This window comes from Helianthus annuus, chromosome 12 (assembly GCF_002127325.2).
Source record: "Helianthus annuus cultivar XRQ/B chromosome 12, HanXRQr2.0-SUNRISE, whole genome shotgun sequence".
NCBI lineage: Eukaryota > Viridiplantae > Streptophyta > Magnoliopsida > Asterales > Asteraceae > Helianthus > Helianthus annuus.
The window spans coordinates 15,134,324-15,153,357 of record NC_035444.2 but is presented as its reverse complement, the minus strand read 5'-3'; the positions used below and the strand labels follow the sequence as shown (position 1 = coordinate 15,153,357).

The window sequence follows — 19,034 nt, the reverse complement described above, 5'->3', positions numbered from 1 at the left end:
TTAATTTGTACATGATTCATCACTACAATTCATAATGTTCCTACTTCAAGTGGGTTTTCACTTTTAACCATCAATTAGGCCAAATTCAAGCATCATTCAAGCTCTATGTGGTCTTTCTAACACATGTTCATACCAATTTCTCATAATTTTCGTGGATTGCTTGAAACCCACTTCATACAAAATCATTAAATTGCAAAAATCAACATACCTTTGATAAAGGACTCTTAGATGTTCAAGAAATCCATCACATGCATAAGAATCTAGCCCTTATTCACTCTTAATTTGCTGAATTTTTAGTTGAAATTGGAAGAGGGAGTTCTTCCCTTCCCTCTCTATTATCGACACACACATATACAACTCCCACTTCCTGCATTTTTATTATAACATGACTTCCTAAAATGTTACCTTTCAGCCCCTATTGTTTTAATACATGACACTTTGATATTAAAGTGTTAACTAGGCTAGTTTTTACTCAATTAACATTGTTCATCAAATAATTAGACTTTCTTTCATAATAAAACTTTGTTCACCAAATAATTAGACTTTCTTTCATAATAATCCTCTTTTATTAAACTAAAGCCTAATTTTACCATTGCTTTTGGCACTCATCACATTGCTAGAGTTCTTTAACTGCACTTTCGTGTATCCCGGGCCAATAATACCCTGCATTCTTTACCTTCGTCACGATCATCTTGGGTCCAGCATGAATACCGTAAATACCGTAATAAATTTCTTTGATGATATAGCTGGCTTGTTCGGGATCCAGGCATTTTAACAGTGGTCCGAGGAAAGTCTTTCGGTACAGGCCTCCTTCCTGCATCTGATATTGAAGCGAGTTGATTTGAATCTTTCTTGCTTCCGCTTTATCGACTGGTAAGACATCGTGCACTAGATAGTTGATTATAGGTGTCATCCATGTCTGAGACAGAGCTTCTACTTGCATAACATGGGGAGTAGCAATTGAGGGTGCGGTTAACACTTCTACCCTTACTTCCTTGGCCAGGTGACTGAACGATACGGACGCTAGCTTGCTCAGGGCATCAGCCTTTTTGTTTTTGCTACGGGGAACGTGTTCAACTTTGCATGACTCGAACGAAGCCATGACTTGCTTTACTTGCTCGAGATATTCAATCATGTTAGCCTCCCTTGCTTCATAATCTCCGTTCACTTGATTTGCTACGAGCAATGAATCTACATGGGCAACAACATTTCTTGCTCCGACTTTCAGTGCCAGGCGTAGAGCGGCTAATAGAGCCTCATATTCGGCTTCATTATTGGAGCTTTTGAATTCTAACCGGAGTGCATATGTCATATCCGTACCATCTGGATCGGTGAGAATCAAGCCTGCTCCTGATCCCTCAGAGCTTGAAGCTCCGTCTGTGTACAGAGACCAGGGTTTGTCTGGAGCTTTCTCGGTTTCTTCTGCTACTTTTTCCTCCGGCATTTCTGCCAAAAAATCAGCTATCACTTGCCCTTTCAAAGGTCCTTTGGTTCTGAAAGTAATATTGAATGCATCCAGCTCGATTGCCCATTTCGCCATGCGACCTGAAACTTCAGGTCGTCGGAGAACATGTTGGACTCTTTGATCCGTTCGTACCTCAATTGGGTGGGCCTGAAAATACCGACGAAGCCTTCTTGAAGCATGAACTAGTGCCAAAGCCAATTTTTCCAGGTTTGAGTATCTTGTTTCATAATCTTTCAACATTCGGCCTACATAGTAAATGGGGATTTGCCCCTCAGTCTGGTGGGCAACGAGTACTGCACTGATAGCACCGCATGACGCGGCTAAATAAATTGTCAGTACCTCATCCTTTTCCGGTACGGTGAGTGTTGGCAAGGTGCCGAGATAAGCTTTTATCTCTTCAAAGGCTCGCGCGGCCTCTTCGGTCCATTTAAACTCCGACCTGAAGCTTTTTCTGAGCACGTCCATGAATGGGAGAGATCTATCTGCTGCTTTTGACAAGAATCGATGTAGAGCGGCTAAACGTCCATTTAAGGACTGGATTTCTTTGACCGACGTTGGAGCCTTCATTGTGAGAACAACACCGATCTTGTCTGGGTTGGCTCGTAGGCCTTTTGACCCGACCATGACTCCCAAGAACTTTCCTTCTTCTACCCCGAATGTACACTTTTTGGGGTTTAACTTCATGTTAATGCTTCGGAGTCGAGAGAAGGTTTCGAGTATGTCTTTCAGCATGGTGGCTTCGTCATGGCTTTTGATTACTATATCATCAACATACACTTCTAAATTCCGCTCAATCTGGTCTTTGAAGGCTTTGCTCATTAATCGTTGGTACATGGCATCGGCATTCTTCAAACCGAAAGGCATCTTAGTAAAGCAATAGACTCCTTCGTTGGTGACAAAAGCTGTCTTGTCCTCATCTTCGACTGCCATTTGTATCTGGTGGTATCCCTTGTAGGCGTCTAAAAAACACTTCAACCTGAACGTGGCGACAGAGTCAATCTTTTCATCGATCTCTGGTAATGGAAAGCAATCTTTCGGGCATGCATCATTTCATGAGTTGTCCTTTTTTCTTACCATAACGGGATTTGACACCCAAGTTTGGTACCGAACTTCACGAATAATTCCGACATCTAGGAGACTTTTCACGTCTTTTGCAATTACTTTGGCTCGATCCGGTGCCATGTGCCTTTTTCGTTGTGCTATTGGCTTGACCGAGTCTTTTACATTTAGGTGGTGCTGTGCCATAGACCTGGGGACCCCCTGCATATCGGAGTGCTTCCATGCGAAAACATCGATCGAATTACTTAATAGTTCCCATAGGAGCTTCTTCGTTCGCTTTGGAAGCTGAGCACCAATAACCACTTGCTGTTCGGGGAAGTCCGGGTTAATCGCCCAGAGTTCTGTAGGCACTTCCGACTTCTTGGAGCTTGTTTCTGCTGCGTGCCTTACTTCGGCTACGAACGAATTTGATTCTGAAAGGATAGTGGCGACACCAGCTTCGGTGGGAAACTTAATAGCACCGTGTATCGTTGAACTGATTGCTCCGAGAGCCCGTAATCCGGGTCGTCTGAGTATTATGTTGTGCGAGGAGTGGGTACGGACAACCAGAAAGGTTAGTTAAACGGTTTTGCTCTTGTCACCATCTTTGAACGTGGTCGGAAGGGTAATCTGCCCTATCGGACAAACTACCTCTCCCAAAAAACTTATCAGAGGGGTGGATACCTCGATCAACCTCTTTTTCGTTTGGGGGTTTAGCTGCTGGAAACACTGTAGATACATTATCTCAAAGGCGCTTCCTCCATCCACGTTGATTCGCCGGACCAAGTGCCCTGCGACTACAGCTAATATCGTGATTGGTCCATCTCGAGCATCTTCCGGATCAATCGGAGGGAAATATGTGGGTTGGTGCAACCAAGCTGCCATATGTTGATTCGACCGTTTTACACCTCTTGGCTCGGTAGACCGAATCATATTGATTCCGGCTTCGGTGTTTGGGTTATCATTCACTGTTGCAGATTTCTTTCCATCTTTCACTTCCTTCACGAGGTGAGAAAGTTTACCGGATCGTACTGCCTTTTCGATTTCTTGTTTCAAAGCCCAACATTCATCAGTTGTATGCCCCTTGTCTCGGTGGTACTCGCAATACTTCTTGGAGTGCCTATCCGAGGTAGGTCGTTGCTTCGATGGTGTAGGAAACCGGGTGGTTTCCGTACTAAGGATTTCACTTGGCGATTTTGTTAGCTCAGAGAAGGTGTTAAAACGCACGTTTCCAGTTCGAAAACTTCTTCGATCTGACTTCTGGTATGGGCCACGAGTCTTGCTCCAGTTGTTGTTTCTATCTTTTGGTGGTGACGCATTCCATCTCCACGATGTGGTTCGAGCCTTGGCGTTCCTTGCCGCCACTTCGTTCGGCTGACCGCATGCGCTCTTTCCCAGAACAAAAGCTCGAGCCCGCTCCATGAGTACCTCCATGGTTTTTGGGAGATCTTCGTGGAGTTTCTCCACTAACTGATTGTTCCGAACTCCGTGACAAAATCCCGAAACTCGGAGTTGATCGACCGCTCCGCTTATCTGCATACTCTCTCGATTGAAGCGATCTATAAAATCTTATACGGATTCTCCGTCGCGGCGTTTTATATGGTGAACCTTGGTAATGTCTTTCTTGCAGCGGCGCTGCTGGAAAAAAATCTGCAAGAATATACGCCGGAAGTCTTCAAAATGATCAATCGACCCTTCTTGCAACCCATCGAACCATACTCTTGCTGATCCGGGGAGAGTTTGAGCGAACATGTGACACCAAGCCGGCATGGGCCATTGTTCGACCTTAGCCGCTCCGGCGAATGCGAACATGTGGTCATCCGGATCGGATGTGCCATCATAGAATTTCAATGTGGGGGGCATCTTCAACTTAGCCGGGAGTGGGGCATTAACAATCCGCATCGTGAACTTTGACTGAGAAGTCATAGACATGGGATGATATGGCATGATCAGCTCCTGATCCTGAGGGTTTAAGCCCATAGATCCCTGGCGAAACAGGTCAATGAGACCGTTATTCATCGGAGCACTCGTAAACGAGGAAAATTGTGCAACGCACGTTATGGGAGTGGAGATTACAGGACTTACCATAGATCCAGAGGTGAAAGCTTCGACGGAAACGGGATTAGCCCCCGGATAGACGCTGCTGAACAAGTTCGTGCGGAGACTCTGCAACATTTCTTCTCGCTGCTGCTGTTGTAGCTGTCGTAGCAAATCGGCGTTCCGCAGTAGGAAAGCGTTGTCAAAAGTGGGCAATGGTGTAGCAACTGGAGCAGTAACTGAGAGCGTGGTGACAGAGCTCGCGATTACAGAGCTTGCAGCTGGAGGTGCCGACGCTGATCCCGCTGAAGCCGCTGCGGCAACTGCTGTTGAAGCAGTTGTGGAGGAAACGTTTCCTTCCCAGATGTCGTTAAACGACAGGAAAGTGTTTGTAGGAGCAGCTGTTGTGGATTCCATGACTTGGAATGAACGAAATTAATACAAGTGAGTTGAGTGAATTCGAGGGGATGGCACCACTGAAGACTCAAAAAACCAGTTGGTCCGACCTGGTCAGAGTTAACTTCAGATGACCTAGCAAGAACCTGCAAGATCACAAGGAAACAAACACACCGTTAGCTTCGTCACAGGGAGGGGGGCCTCTCTGTGACCAAGCTCGGGCGTGAGAATAAGTATTTGTGGGGAGAAAATAGGTCAGGGAGAGAGAGAGAGGAGAGTTTAGAGAGAGAAAGTAGCGATTACCCTTTGCTTTGAGTCTTGGCGGGGTATTTATAGCTTTTGGGTATGCTGACGTGGCGAGTTAGTCAGGGTCGGACCAGTCATTGTCAGGGTAGTTAAAGCTGTGGGCCCTCAGTTAGTTATTGGCGTACCCACATGTTTAGTTGCTCCGTCTTCAGCATGTGGTACGATCCGATATTCTGATGCTGAGGTTCAGTTCTATGTCCGCTGATGATACGGTCCGACCAAGGACGTATCCTCATCACGTACAACGTTGCCAATGCCGATGATCCGCTACGCAACTTTATGCTTTCGATTTCGTCTGTTGATTGTGACGTTGACGTTACGGTTAGCCTTTTAGGGTTTTCAGGATGGATTTCTTATGGGTTTTCTAAACTTTACGGCTATATGCTTTTGTGACCCTTTGGGGTTTTAGGCTCCCCGGTTAAGCCTTTATGGCTTTCTGATTAGAATGCGTTAACCGTTGACAAATCTATTTCATTCTTTTGTGGATTTGGTTAGTTCGGTGACGATGAGCCACAAAGCACCACTCATATATATATATAAATGAATATGAAACATATTGATTTGAAACACGACAAATGAATATGAAACATATTGATTTGAAACACGACAAGACTTTAAGTGTGTTCGGGTTAGGACTAATGTTTTTTACAAGACTAATATATGGATCATGTTTTGGTTGACATATTCAACTTGTCAATCCAGAATCTTTAAACACACCAATTGTCAATGTGACATTATTGACACTCTATGATCATTCTAGAATCATCAAACCCACCAATTGTAAATGCAACATTATTAACACTCTACGATTATTGACACATCCCGATCAATCACCCTTTAGCCACCCCACCGAATCCCCTACACATCAAAATCCACCGTCGTAGATGTTTTTTCTTTCTAAAAAACGCCCAATTCTAAAAAAACAAATACAATACAAGGAGACGCATATGATGAATATGTAAAAGAAAGAAGTGTGCGAACAAAACCAGTGGAAAACTCAAACGACTTGCAAGAAATTAAACTATGTGTGACAAGATATAGCCTCACTCAATCCATAAGGGTGTTTGGAGTGGTAATCGGTAAAGGGTGGCAAACCCCTTTACCGGGTGGTAAACACCACCGCCAACAAGTGTTTAGTCACCAAAGTTTGCCAAATCGGTGGTGGCATGCCGAATCGGTGAGGGGAGGAAGGAGAGAGAGAGGGGGTGTGTGGGTGGGGTCCATTCCATCTCTCAACCAATCACACTTTTTCCCCTTTTTTTTAAGTTTACCACTTTATCAAATGTCTAAACCACTGCCAACACTTTTCACCAAAGTTTAAACACTTTTCACTGATTGACATGGCACGCTCTGATTGGTCGGTTTTTTAGTTTACCACTTCAAAGTGTTTAACCACTCCCCACACCCTAACCACCCTAAAAATTAAAATTTTAAAACCATACAAACCAAAGAAATGAACTCAATCAAATACAATGAAAAGCCCCAACATCGCCCATTCATTATTGTTTATGTCGGCTATATTTAATCAAAAAACCAATTTAAATTTTGATTGAGTTTTCTAAATAAGTTTAATCGTCCAATATGAATTAGAAACCTAACAAATAATTCAAAACAAAACAAAAGTGACACGAAATGGACTGTTTGAGTATAATTGCAACAATAATTGCGATATAGTTATTTTGATCAAACTTAGCTTCTAATAATGCAATTTAATTATATAAAATCACCATTCATTACAAAAATAGTTACGATTCTAATTGAATGTATGTAATTAACTGACAATAAAATAACTCGTAAAACAATGGTAATGATATGTGGTTATGTTTCTATTACAAATATCTTAGGCTCAACTTTATTTTAACTGGTTTTTAACTTTTAATTCTTTAATGCTACATGTTTGCGCATGAGCACCTATAATGTTGAGAAATTATGGGTGTTCGAATACATGTAGCAAAAGTTCCAGACTTGGAGCATGGTTTGTACATTATGAGTGGTGTCTCGAGCTTGCGTCCAACTTTTAGGTCCAGAAACCCGGACACCATTTTGGACGGAATGGTCGTGCCCCTCACTCACATGCGGGCGCCTCACGCAAATATATATACATGCCATATATACATTATATTTTTAATAGGGTTTGTAAAGGTTTGTATATTGTGAGAAAAAAGTGAGTTTCTTAGGAAAAATTAGAAACCTAAATAGCGGCAACCTAAATAGCGGCAAGGTGTGTCAATATGTGAAGGTTTGTAGGATTTGTACATCATGAATGCTCTAAGTTACATATTACATGATCACGTATCAAATAATTACACGTATTAGCATGGTGTCAATAAGTGTCATAAAACTTTGAATAATAGATTCTCAACAAAGTTGCAGTAAATAATTTTATATGTGAGGCTCTTCGGTATGGTGACGGAGATGAAGACGGGACGGGATGAAGACGGAGGGGGCGGGATGGGGTGACGGAGAGGACGTCGGAGAGAGAAGAAAGGGGGCCCACCATTTGGATCGTCCTCAACGTCGATATTCTGACGTTGAAAACGGGGACGAAGCTCGACGGAAGGGGGGCGGGATGGGGTGACGCCGGCGCCGGGCGGAGACGAGGTGGACGACGCCACCATACCGAGCAACCTGATGCAACCAAATAATAAAGTTTGTAAACGGAATGCGGATTATTTGTTATGTTACCAATAATAATATAAGTATACTGAATAATCAATGTAGTTAATAGTTTTGTCGGCCATTTCATGTTGGTTTTTCGAAGCATGATTTTAGTTTTAATTCTTTTCGTCAACTTATTTTCCATTTTATTATAAGTGCTAGTGACGTGCTTTCCCATTTCCCTATCGAAATTATTTTTTTTTTCTAAATGAGAAAAGTCAAGGAAAACGTTAATTATTTAACGCAACAATTATTTTGCTAAATAGTTAAAAAGAATACAACCATGTTTAGAGATTTAATCAAAAAGTGTTTATCGTGTCCTTGTCGGATAGGTAGGATGCTTTCGGTAATTTTTTTTTTCTCAAAACGTATGTAATGATTTCATATGTAAACTAAACAAAATAGTAGAAAAAAATAAAAAAAAAAATATGTGTGCATGATTAGAGAAAAATTGATGGACCTCATGCTTGAGGTCGCGATACCATGTGGGCCCCGCAGGCTTGGGGTAAGGGTATAACAAATTCTCTTACCCATATTACAACTAAAAGTTTAGATCGGTTACTTTTTTTTTAATGACTAACGTTGCACACTATGGGGATTGAACCCCTAACCTCTCCTATTCTAAGCTCTATCTAAAGTCACCAACATCACTGGGCTATTCGCAAGTGGATTAGATCGGTTACTTGCTTAAAATTTATAGTAGAATGATAGGTGAACGGTCAAACGATCAACACTACAACTAAAAGTTTAGATCGGTTACTTAAAATTTATATTTACAGTAGAATGATATGTGACCAGTCAAACGATCAACACGCTAGCGACAACTTTCTTTTTTGAGTAAGGTATACGGATGATACCTGTGATTAATAAAAAAAATTTGGATTTGATCCCTAGCTTTTCAAAAGTACACGGATGATCTCTGTGGTTTGCACTTTGTAACTATTTAGTTCCTAGTTAACAAATCTAAGGTAGTGTTCGTTTCATAGAATGAAATGGAATCTTGATAGAATTGGAATGTTAATTTCACTTCTTATTTTGTTGGTTTCAACAAGAAAATGAATTGGAATTGAACAAAAAAAGGGAATCTACATTCCAGTTGTATCCAAATTTCATTCCGTTTTACAAACAAACACACCTAAATTACAAATCAAATTTCAATTTCTACGTGAATTCCCATTCCAATTCTTTTACAATCGAAACGAACACTATCTAAAGGTTTCAGTTGGTCCAAATTAAGGACTAAATGCGTTACAAATTGCAAACATAGTAACCATCTATTTACTTTTAGCAAGAGTTGGAAGACTAAATGCGTTATAAAATACAAAATAAAGGAATCATCCGTATACAAGTAAATAGGGCTGTAAACGAACCGAACGAACACGAACGAGGCCTTGTTCATGTTCGTTCGTTAAGGAAATAAATGTGTTCACGAACGGTTCATGAACACTTACCGAACGAGATTTTATGTTCGTGTTCGTTCATTAAGGAAATGAGCGTGTTCACGAACGGTTCACGAACACAAGCGAATACAAATAAATTAGGCGAAAGTGATGAAGGATAAAGGTGGATGGCCCAGAGAGTAACACTAGAACTTGAATCCCTTATTATCGAACGGAGGTAGATCATATTCGTCGATGTAAATAATGAGAAAAGAAAGGGAAATAGTGCATAAACAAGGTGAAAGAGGGTTTCCTAGTTTAATTGTTAGGGTGATGATATAAATAAAAGTTTAATAGTATAAAAAGTATAGATAAAGTTTATGAAAGTATAAAAATCTTTAATTGAAACACGAACATATGAACACAAACGAACACAAATGAACGAATGTTCACGAACACCTTACCGAACGTTCACGAACACAATTGAACGAACGAGACCTTTGTTCATGTTCGTTCATTTAACTAATCGAACAGAATTTCTTGTTCATGTTCGTTCGTTTATTAAACGAACGAACATAAACGAACTTCCCGCCGAACGGTTCACGAACTGTTCGCTGAACGTTCGGTTCGTTTACAGCCCTACAAGTAAATCCAAAATTTTAATGAATCACATACTTTACTTTTATGTTTTGTTTTAAAATGTCACATAATTAAATTTAATCTCAGTGGTCGAATTCGAATATTATATCCTTAGAGCATTCACATCCAAGGAATTAAATTATGTGTGTATTGTTTTTAAAATATAAAGAGTATAAAAAGTGGTTGTGAGTGGATGAGAGAGAAAATGTTACTGTTCATCTGTATATTTAGGGGGACACTGTTCACCCCCTATAATTTTTTAATATATTTTGAAAGTGGTTGTGAGTGGAGGAGAGAGAAAAGGTAATGATAAAGATATAAAAAATATTATTTAAGGGTGCTACTTTCTACACCCCCCTGTTTACTTTTTTCACCCCCTCCTCTCACATACTTACAGGTGGGACCTGCGTGGGACCGACAGTTTTCCTCTCACAAGGGGGGGTGTAATCAGGAAGGAGGGGGGGTGTGTATAGAATGGGCCTTATTTAATTGAAAATGAGAGAGAAAATATAGTGTTTTTTAGTGTAATTTAGGGTGAGAATATAATGGATTGGATGCGAATGCTCTTATATATATAAAAAAACGTGAAGAAAGATGATTCCATTCACACACCAAAAATCTTTCAATTTTTCACTCATTCTCCTCCACTTCATCCTCCACTCCCAACTATTTCAAAACCTCTTCATTCAACAACATCCTCTCAAACATTAACCTGCTTCACTAATTAATGTCTGCACCACTTGAACACGATTACATAGGCTTATCAGAAGCTTCTTCAATGGAAAAACCATCCAAATCTCCCAACATTTCATCTGAACTTGACCGCAACCTCAAAGCCACTGAGTTAAGACTTGGGTTACCTGGGTTAGGCCAAGATTTGGAAGAGAATGCATGCAAAAACAGTCATGTGGTGAATAATATTGCAGCAGGGGGTAAAAGAGGGTTTTTTGATGTTAGTTTTGATGGATCTGGTTTAGATGGTAAGAAGAAAACAGAGCACTCTGTTTCTGCCATTGCCGAAGAGAAGAAGAAAAGTTGTGTTAATGGTGAAAGTTGTAGAGTTACTCCTGTTGCTGCTAAGTAAGTTTTTTTTTGTTAAATATCTTTTGGTGTTTACATTACAAATATATTTTGAAATTAAGTTGTTTTTAATTTGTATTTTTTTTTAGTTTTAATTGTATTATAGTATTTTTGTTTAGTTGTGTATAGAAAGTGAAAAGAGCTTGTTTGGGATAACATGTGTGAATTTCTGACACACGAACCTAACATGAAATTCGCAGGTTTAGGTTTAGTCTAAACGGGGTCAGTTTCAGGTTGAACACGTAATACCGTTTAGCTAAATTAGTTGGGTTCGGGTCAACCTTGTCAGGTTGGCGGGTTGACCCGTTTAACCTGTTTATATTATATTATATTTTTTACAATACGTTTTATGCAATAAATTAAATTGGGTATGTGTTTTATGCCATAATTATAACTTAAAAAGAAAAATTGACATAAAATTTTATACTTTAAATGTAATTGTATTATATAAATTTGTGTTCTTTTAAGTAAATTTTAATTTTAATATAATAATTTGCAAAAGAATATAAAAAAATAAAAAGTTCGGATTGAACAGGTTGTGTTCGGGTCAACCCGCAAATATTCATGTCGTGTTCAGGTTCATATGTATGACATGATTTTCGGGTTCGGGTCAAGTTGAACCCTTCAACCCACAAACCCGACCCTTTTAACTGTACAGAATTTCATTTTAGGGTTTATCTTGATTGTTAAAAGGTGGTTGTAGTTTGTAGGCCCGTAAATGTTTAGTGGACTGTTCAATGGAAATTTAGTGTATTTTTTTATAGAAAAAATAACATGAACACATGTTTCCTTAATACGTTTACATTAATCAATGCTTTTTTGTGTTCATTTATGTTTGTGCGTTTATCTTCATATGTTTACATTCATTTATGTTTGTTTGTTAACGCCGTTGATTTACGCTTGCTTATTAATGCTCGTTCGTTTACTTTATGTTGTGTTTGTCTGTGTTTGTTTGGATCTGGTTGATTATGATTTGGATTCTAATACTTTATGTTGTCTTTAGATTCTAATATTGTAGCAATTGCATATTTAAACTTGTGTGAATTGCTCTAAAGAATGCACTTTGTTTGGGTTGTGTAAAAGGGCTCAAGTGGTAGGATGGCCACCAATTCGATCATTCCGAAAGAACACCATGGCCCCTAATTTGTCGAAAAATGGTGATACGACCGAAGGGAATTCGGTTTGTGGAGGATGTCTTTATGTGAAGGTTAGCATGGATGGTGCTCCATATTTAAGAAAAGTTGATCTCAAAACATGCAAAAACTACACCCAACTTTCAAACGCGCTCCAGAAGATGTTCCATTGCTTCACTCTCGGTATACTCTTGTTCATCGGATTCCTACGTCACTCGATTCGAGTTTTGTTTTAACGGTTGACTTGTGTTTTGAATTAGGTCAATGTAGTTCTATTAGAGGGAAGGAAGGGCTCAGTGAAAGTAACTTGAAGGATCTTTTACATCGCGATGAATGCGTATTGACGTATGAAGATAAAGATGGTGATTGGATGCTCGTCGGTGATGTTCCATGGGAGTAAGTCGTGTGCTTATAATGTTAGGTTTTAAATTGCGTGATGCACTCCAATGTGTTTGGTCCAAAAATCTGATGCACGATGTGAGCACATCACGTATGCGATGCGCTCTTTATAAAAAAAGACTAAATTTATTACATAACAACGTAAATAAACATACTTAGGGGCTGTTTGGCAACTTCTGAATAATTAAGTGCTGAATCAGTAAGAGGTCTGAACCAGTAAGAGGTCTGAACCATTAAGAGACAGTATAATGCTTAACCCTTCAGAGGCAAATGTCTGACCAATTCAGATTAGAGGTCTTAATCATTCAGACTCTATAATCTTAACCATTCAGAGGCAAATGTCTGAACCATTCAGACATCTGCTCACGAAACAAACAGTCTGAACCAGTAAGAGGTCTGAACCATTAAGAGCTTCATTAAGAGATAAACAAACAGCCACTTAAAGTAAAACTAATGATGTAAGAAGAAGAAAAGATTTATGTTTTTTGGTTCAAATCAAGCATACTAAAATGTTTCTAGAACCACAAAAAGTGTTTAGGAACCACAATGGTCCAAATCAAGCATACTAAGATATTAATTATTGAAAAAACCCAACCCATTTCTTTAAAATCTGAAAAAAAAAACATAAGAAACAATGTTGCGTGCATCAGAGCGCATTATGCGAGATCGGCGCAATATTCTCGCATCACATAAAAGCAACACATTAGATGTGGCGATGTGCTCTCATCACCGCATCGGGCGCATCACGCATCATGCGCGCATTTTAAAACCAAGCTTGTAATTAGATAATTAGTTTGTTACCAGCTTGATCTAGGACTTGTGTTGAAAGATATTCTTTTTGGTTTGTGCAGGATGTTTGTAGACTCGTGCAAGCGATTAAGAATCATGAAAGGGTCAGAAGCAATCGGGCTAGGTATGCTAACGGCTAACCACTTACACACGTTAATACATTTCGTTTATGCATTGTTCGAGCGGTTAACTTTGTTCTTGTTGTGGCAGCTCCAAGGTCAATGGTGAAGTGCAAGAACCGTATAAAAGGAATATGATGCGACACACGAAAAGGATCTTTAGTTCTTTGTTTTGTTTTCGGTTTTTGGATGTTTGAATCTATCTTTCATGTAAATGGGTTGTTCTTCCATTCTTCTTTTTTTGCTTTTCTGAATGTAAATATTATTTCATTAGAATTGCAGTATCAACATCTTTTCTTTTTCTGAAGCACTATTTATAACACCACTTTTAAAAATTATGGTTTTAACAAGGGGTTATGATTGTCATTAGGTTTAAATGTTTAATATTTATTTGTGTCAAATATATCCACCGCCCGGATATGAACATAGTTAATACCATATAGCATCAACATGACCCAGTTAATTCGTTTATCTAAATGAGCCAAACGAGTTTACATATTGCAAATAAAATGGTTGTAGTTAAGTTGTAAAACAGGTCGTAAACACGTTTTGGGTTGAACACACAATTTTTATATATTCCAACTTTTTATTCTATTATTAAATGGGTTTACGTGTTTTGATACACCTTCAACACAACCTGTGTATTAAACATGTTAGACATGTCAAAGCCAAAACATGACTTGTTTAATAATGTGTTAAATTACCTAGTGTAAAACCTGATGTTTTTGTATCATGTTAGAAATTGTTACCGCAATTTAAAACTTATTATTAATTTTCTTTTATTTCACATAAATCATAAGCTTTACCTCCATTGTAAGTTTCTGATTCTTAATCCTACTATCTCTGTAACTAATTACTATTACGTTACTATATAATAACAAATGACGCAGGATCTTAGGAATAGTGTTGTGATGCTAAGATGCACTGCCTAGTCCATGATTTTTTTTTTATTTTTTTTTCGCAATCTCAGATTTTTCCGGCCAGATTTTCTTTGCGAATGTGAGTCGTTTCCGTTGTGTTTTATACGATTTTCTCGACTTTGGTCGTAGTTTGCGTACTACACATGCCCGCAACGCGGGTTTTGCCCTCACTTTCTAAAACCTTTCAAAAAAAAAAAAACTTATAAAAATATCACTTTGACACACTCGAATTTATAATGCGTGTTGATAAGTTCAAGTTTGTCTACACTTTATGCCGGGTCGTGTATAAGTTCGCGCTTGTCCTTTACCTGCATTTTACGTCACGTGATAATATAGATTCACATTTTCTTTTAAAGATTTTTACCACTTTTGATCGTTGTTTGCTTACTTAGCATAGTTTTACCACCCGTAGCGCTGGGGTTAAATACTAGTTATAGATAATAAATAAGTCTTGAATATTTAATACTTTCATTTAATTACCTATAACGACCTTAACTCATTCAGCCATAAAGTTTTGCCATATTGATTATTGAGTGACTAGATATGAAATTTCGTCTTAAAAATATTTTGGGCTATCATTGGACCTGTATTGAATCTAGTTTAGAGCCCACTAGTAATGTACCCTATGGCCCATACTCATTTACACTATAGCCTTAATTCCTTAAATTATCCCTTTTCACCAATAGCTAGGCAGCTAGCTTCTCATCTCTCTTTCGGGTGATCAAAAACACAAGTTGGATGCCTAATATTGAAAATCTGAAATGAAAATGAAATTAATCATAAGGCTTAGTTACAGTTTTAGATATATTAACATCGATTCTCGAGGGTTTTAAAGACTAGTAGTCATTGGCGAAGCTTGGGGGGTCGATTTTTCCCGGGGGGGGGGGGGGGGGGGGGGGCAAGAGGGGGCACCCGCCCCAAGGAAGCTGTGCCCATGCTGAGACCAAAGCGTCTTTAAATATTTATGAAATGATACCGTTAATATTAATACTTGTTAATATCCCGCTTCAAAATAAAAAAAGATTTTTAGCCAGAAAATACGATTTAACAGATTATATATTTTTATAAATTTAAATATACGAGTTTTATTTGTTTTAATGATAATATATTTTGATAGGATAAATGCAGAAATGCAAGAATTTAAATGAAGCCAAATTAAACCACTCCGAAGCACGACAATACAAGCCAAAACGTCTAATCATTTTTTGGAAGATGGTCGGTGGACTTTGTGGCCCAACGTTGTTCATTGTGTTCTCCTCTTATGCACCTTTAATCAATCTATCAAGGGGCCCATTAACGAGAAAAAGAAATAAAAACAAATTTTTTATTTGATTAATATTTGTGATAATCGGTAAATACTATGACACAACCATAACACTAGTTATAACTTTAGTTTTTCAATTCTTGATAGGCAATTATAATCCAGACATAGGTCTTTAGTATAGGAATAAGCTCGGTATCAACTGGTATCGAAAATCTCAAAAAACAGGTACTGAGACTGGGTTTAGAAGATAAAAACTAATAAATACTGGTACCGACCATAGACACTACATCAAATTTACAAACTTAGGAAGTACAAAGATTTTAATGGTTAACATATTATTTATCCAAAATACATAAGAAATTTATTAAGTGCCGAGGTCATATACACCTTAATGGATATGATACTCAATATGTGAGTAGGGAAAAATAAGTAATGTTTTATATGCTGGCCAAAAACAAAAGTAATGTTTTATATATCACTAATAACACTAGAAAATTACCACAATGCTTCATTCAAGTTTGCATAAGGTAGAATCACATTTGATAGCATTTATGATAAGAAACAATGACGGATCTATGAACTTTTTGTACAAGGTTTTTTTTGGTAGATTGTCATTATTTTTTTCCAAATCATACAAGGTTTCCATTAATTTTCTGTTTTTTCCAAATTGAAGGGGTTCTCAGGAACAACTAAAACACCCCTGGATTTGCCCCTGATAATACATGCTAGATCTATCATCCATCACTAAAACACCTATGGATTTGCCCCTGATAATACATGCTAGATCTATCATCCAGAACCTATAAGATTATTCAAGGTTCATGTCGGCATACATTGGGGGATGAGAAGATCCCTCAAATAGGCAAATAGTTCCATGTAAATCTTCTTTTGAGTGTTGAAAAAGAAAACATTGTGACATGAGGCGTTAACCCACAATGAGAAGTGTATTTTAGGTATTTAATAATAATTAATGTATGGCCATGTAGAAATTATTGTTGAATGCGTCGCGTAGTTGTTCAAGTATATTACATAGAATGGCTTAACTAAATTATTGGTCAAACGTCTATTGTTAAGGGTGGAAGGGGGCACCATCGGTGATCCCTTTGGAGACTCATGTTTGCCGAATAAAGAGGTGGCGCCAGCATAATATTGGGGAGCGGTGAAGGTACAATACGGTGAATAGTCACCGAGTGGTGAAGAGGAGAGAGAAGGGAGAGAGAGGGGGTTAATGGTGGGTTCCACCCCTTTTCAACCAATCGCAATTTTTTTTTTCTTAAAAATTGTTTACCACTCTTCATGTTTTTGAGCACCCATAGTATTTGAGTGCAAAATGAGAAGTGAAGGGAGAAGCTGACATAACATGATATTATTGGGAGTAAATTGCTAAAATCGTTCCTGACGTTTATTCACATTTGCTAGATCCATCCGGAAAAGGTTTTTTTCTCATAGGAACCACTGAGGTTTCAAAAAAGTTGCTAAATCCATCCAAAATGACTAACACCATTAGAAGCAATGTTAACTTTAGGGTACTTTGGTAATTTTCACTATTACTTTTAATTCCCCTCATTTTAACCCTAACATATATCAAAGTTATATAATAGCAGATCTTTAGAACACGTGTTAGTATTTCACCAGCTATATATCACAAAAGTATATTGTTATGTTGGTAGCCAATGAATATCCATCTTCATATAAAGTTGATTCCTGAAATTTTTAAGTGTATAGAACTTGAATCACATATAAAAATTTAGGAATCCAAAACCTCATATTTGGAAAATAAGCTAAATCAACAAATTCTATGATAAGCGATAACATCTCAAATTATTTTATTTTTTTACCAAATATTTAAAATTAAGTTTAAGTTCATTTCAATATTGAAAATTCTTTAGGCTAACGTTATTCATAGTATTTAGTTGTCATTATTACATTTAATATATAGAGTAAATTACAAGTTTTGTCCTTTATGTTTACGTCACATTGCAGACGCTATCCTTTTGGTCAAAAGTTGACAGGCGGTGTCCTTAACCTTTCAAAATCTTGCACGTTTTGTCCTTTAAGCCAAACCTGGTTAGAAATCTTAGTTAAAAACTGTCATGTGCAATGCACATGAGGGTAAAATGGTAATTTCCCTCTCAATCTCTCACCCCTCTCTCTTCAACATTGATCTATAAATTCCTCTTTCTTCAACATTGATATGTAAATTCTGAGTTTGGTCAATAATTCATATCCTCATAGCCATGTTAATTGGGAGAACAATAAGAGCATCAACAGCAACATTATCATCAATCATCCCAACCCATCTATCTTCCTTTGAATTAATGACGTAGAAAGAAACCAATCATCCACCGACACCGTCACAATGAGCAACGAATAGTCAGTTCCTCTTTCTTTCTTTCTCCGATTTCTTATTCACTCAACTCTAATTTAATTTCCTCTTTTGCAGCGATTATCTCTTCAAACTTTTACTCATCGGAGACTCCTCCGTCGGAAAATCATGCCTTCTTCTCCGATTTGCTGTAATTATTCATACTTCAATAATCATTATCTCTCGTTGGTTTGTTTCTAAATTTTAAGGGTTTATTTTATTTTTTGTGCATATTAATGCTTTCAACTTCTGTATAGTTTTTGCTTTCATTTTTACCAGCAGAAGTATTGATTTTTTTTTTCTTTGGATTAAATTTCTAAGTATACAGCATATTCATTCTACTGATTTTATTCCACTAGGGTGTAATTAAATTTTAAAGGTTAATTTAATAGATTGGGAATGATAGAGAGGGTTTAACATTATATAAATTTATCATAACTAGGGTTGATTTGATTTGTATCTGACTGTATTTTATTGACCAAACTCATAATTTACAGATCAATGTTGAAGAAAGAGGAATTTACAGATCAATGTTGAAGAAAGAGGGGTGAGAGATTGAGAGGGAAATTACCATTTTACCCTCATGTGCATTGCACATGACAGTTTTTAACTAAGATTTTTAACCAGGTTTGGCATAAAGGACAAAACATGCAAGATTTTGAAAGGTTAAGGACACCGCCTGTCAACTTTTGGCCAAAAGGACAGCGCCTGCAATTTGACGTAAACATAAAGGACGAAACTTGTAATTTACTCTAATATATATTTATCTTCATTTTAATGTTATTATAATTTTAAAGAAAATAAATAATTTTGATAAGATGATAAAGGCAAAAAATTAAAATCAGCATGCAATAAATTGGAAAAAATTTGTAATGATAATGTAATAGTGAGATTTTCATGAAATAAACCAATGATGAATAGTCTAAATTAGAACAATTAAAGTTAATCACATGCCTTGTATTTTTTTTTTCTATTAACTTCACTATAATAGATTTTCTAATTACTTTATTATATTACCATTTTTATTGTAAATTTTCATTTATTTGT

General features: G+C 37.6%; 1 protein-coding gene and 1 long non-coding RNA gene across 2 annotated transcripts; both read left to right on the top strand.

Annotated features, from left to right (window-relative positions):
* The first annotated feature begins 10,520 nt into the window (after positions 1-10,520).
* On the top strand, positions 10,521-13,744 carry LOC110894232 (auxin-responsive protein IAA16). Its single transcript, XM_022141428.2, has 5 exons — positions 10,521-10,998; positions 12,082-12,314; positions 12,392-12,527; positions 13,382-13,443; positions 13,530-13,744. The coding sequence occupies exons 1-5, from the start codon at positions 10,646-10,648 to the stop codon at positions 13,574-13,576; spliced, it is 831 nt and encodes a 276-aa protein (XP_021997120.1). The 5' UTR covers positions 10,521-10,645; the 3' UTR covers positions 13,577-13,744.
* A 4,096-nt stretch (positions 13,745-17,840) lies between these two features.
* LOC118484806 lies at positions 17,841-18,695 on the top strand. Its single transcript, XR_004874509.1, has 3 exons — positions 17,841-17,995; positions 18,066-18,138; positions 18,485-18,695. It is a non-coding gene; the product is annotated as an uncharacterized LOC118484806 (long non-coding RNA).
* Positions 18,696-19,034: the final 339 nt, after the last annotated feature.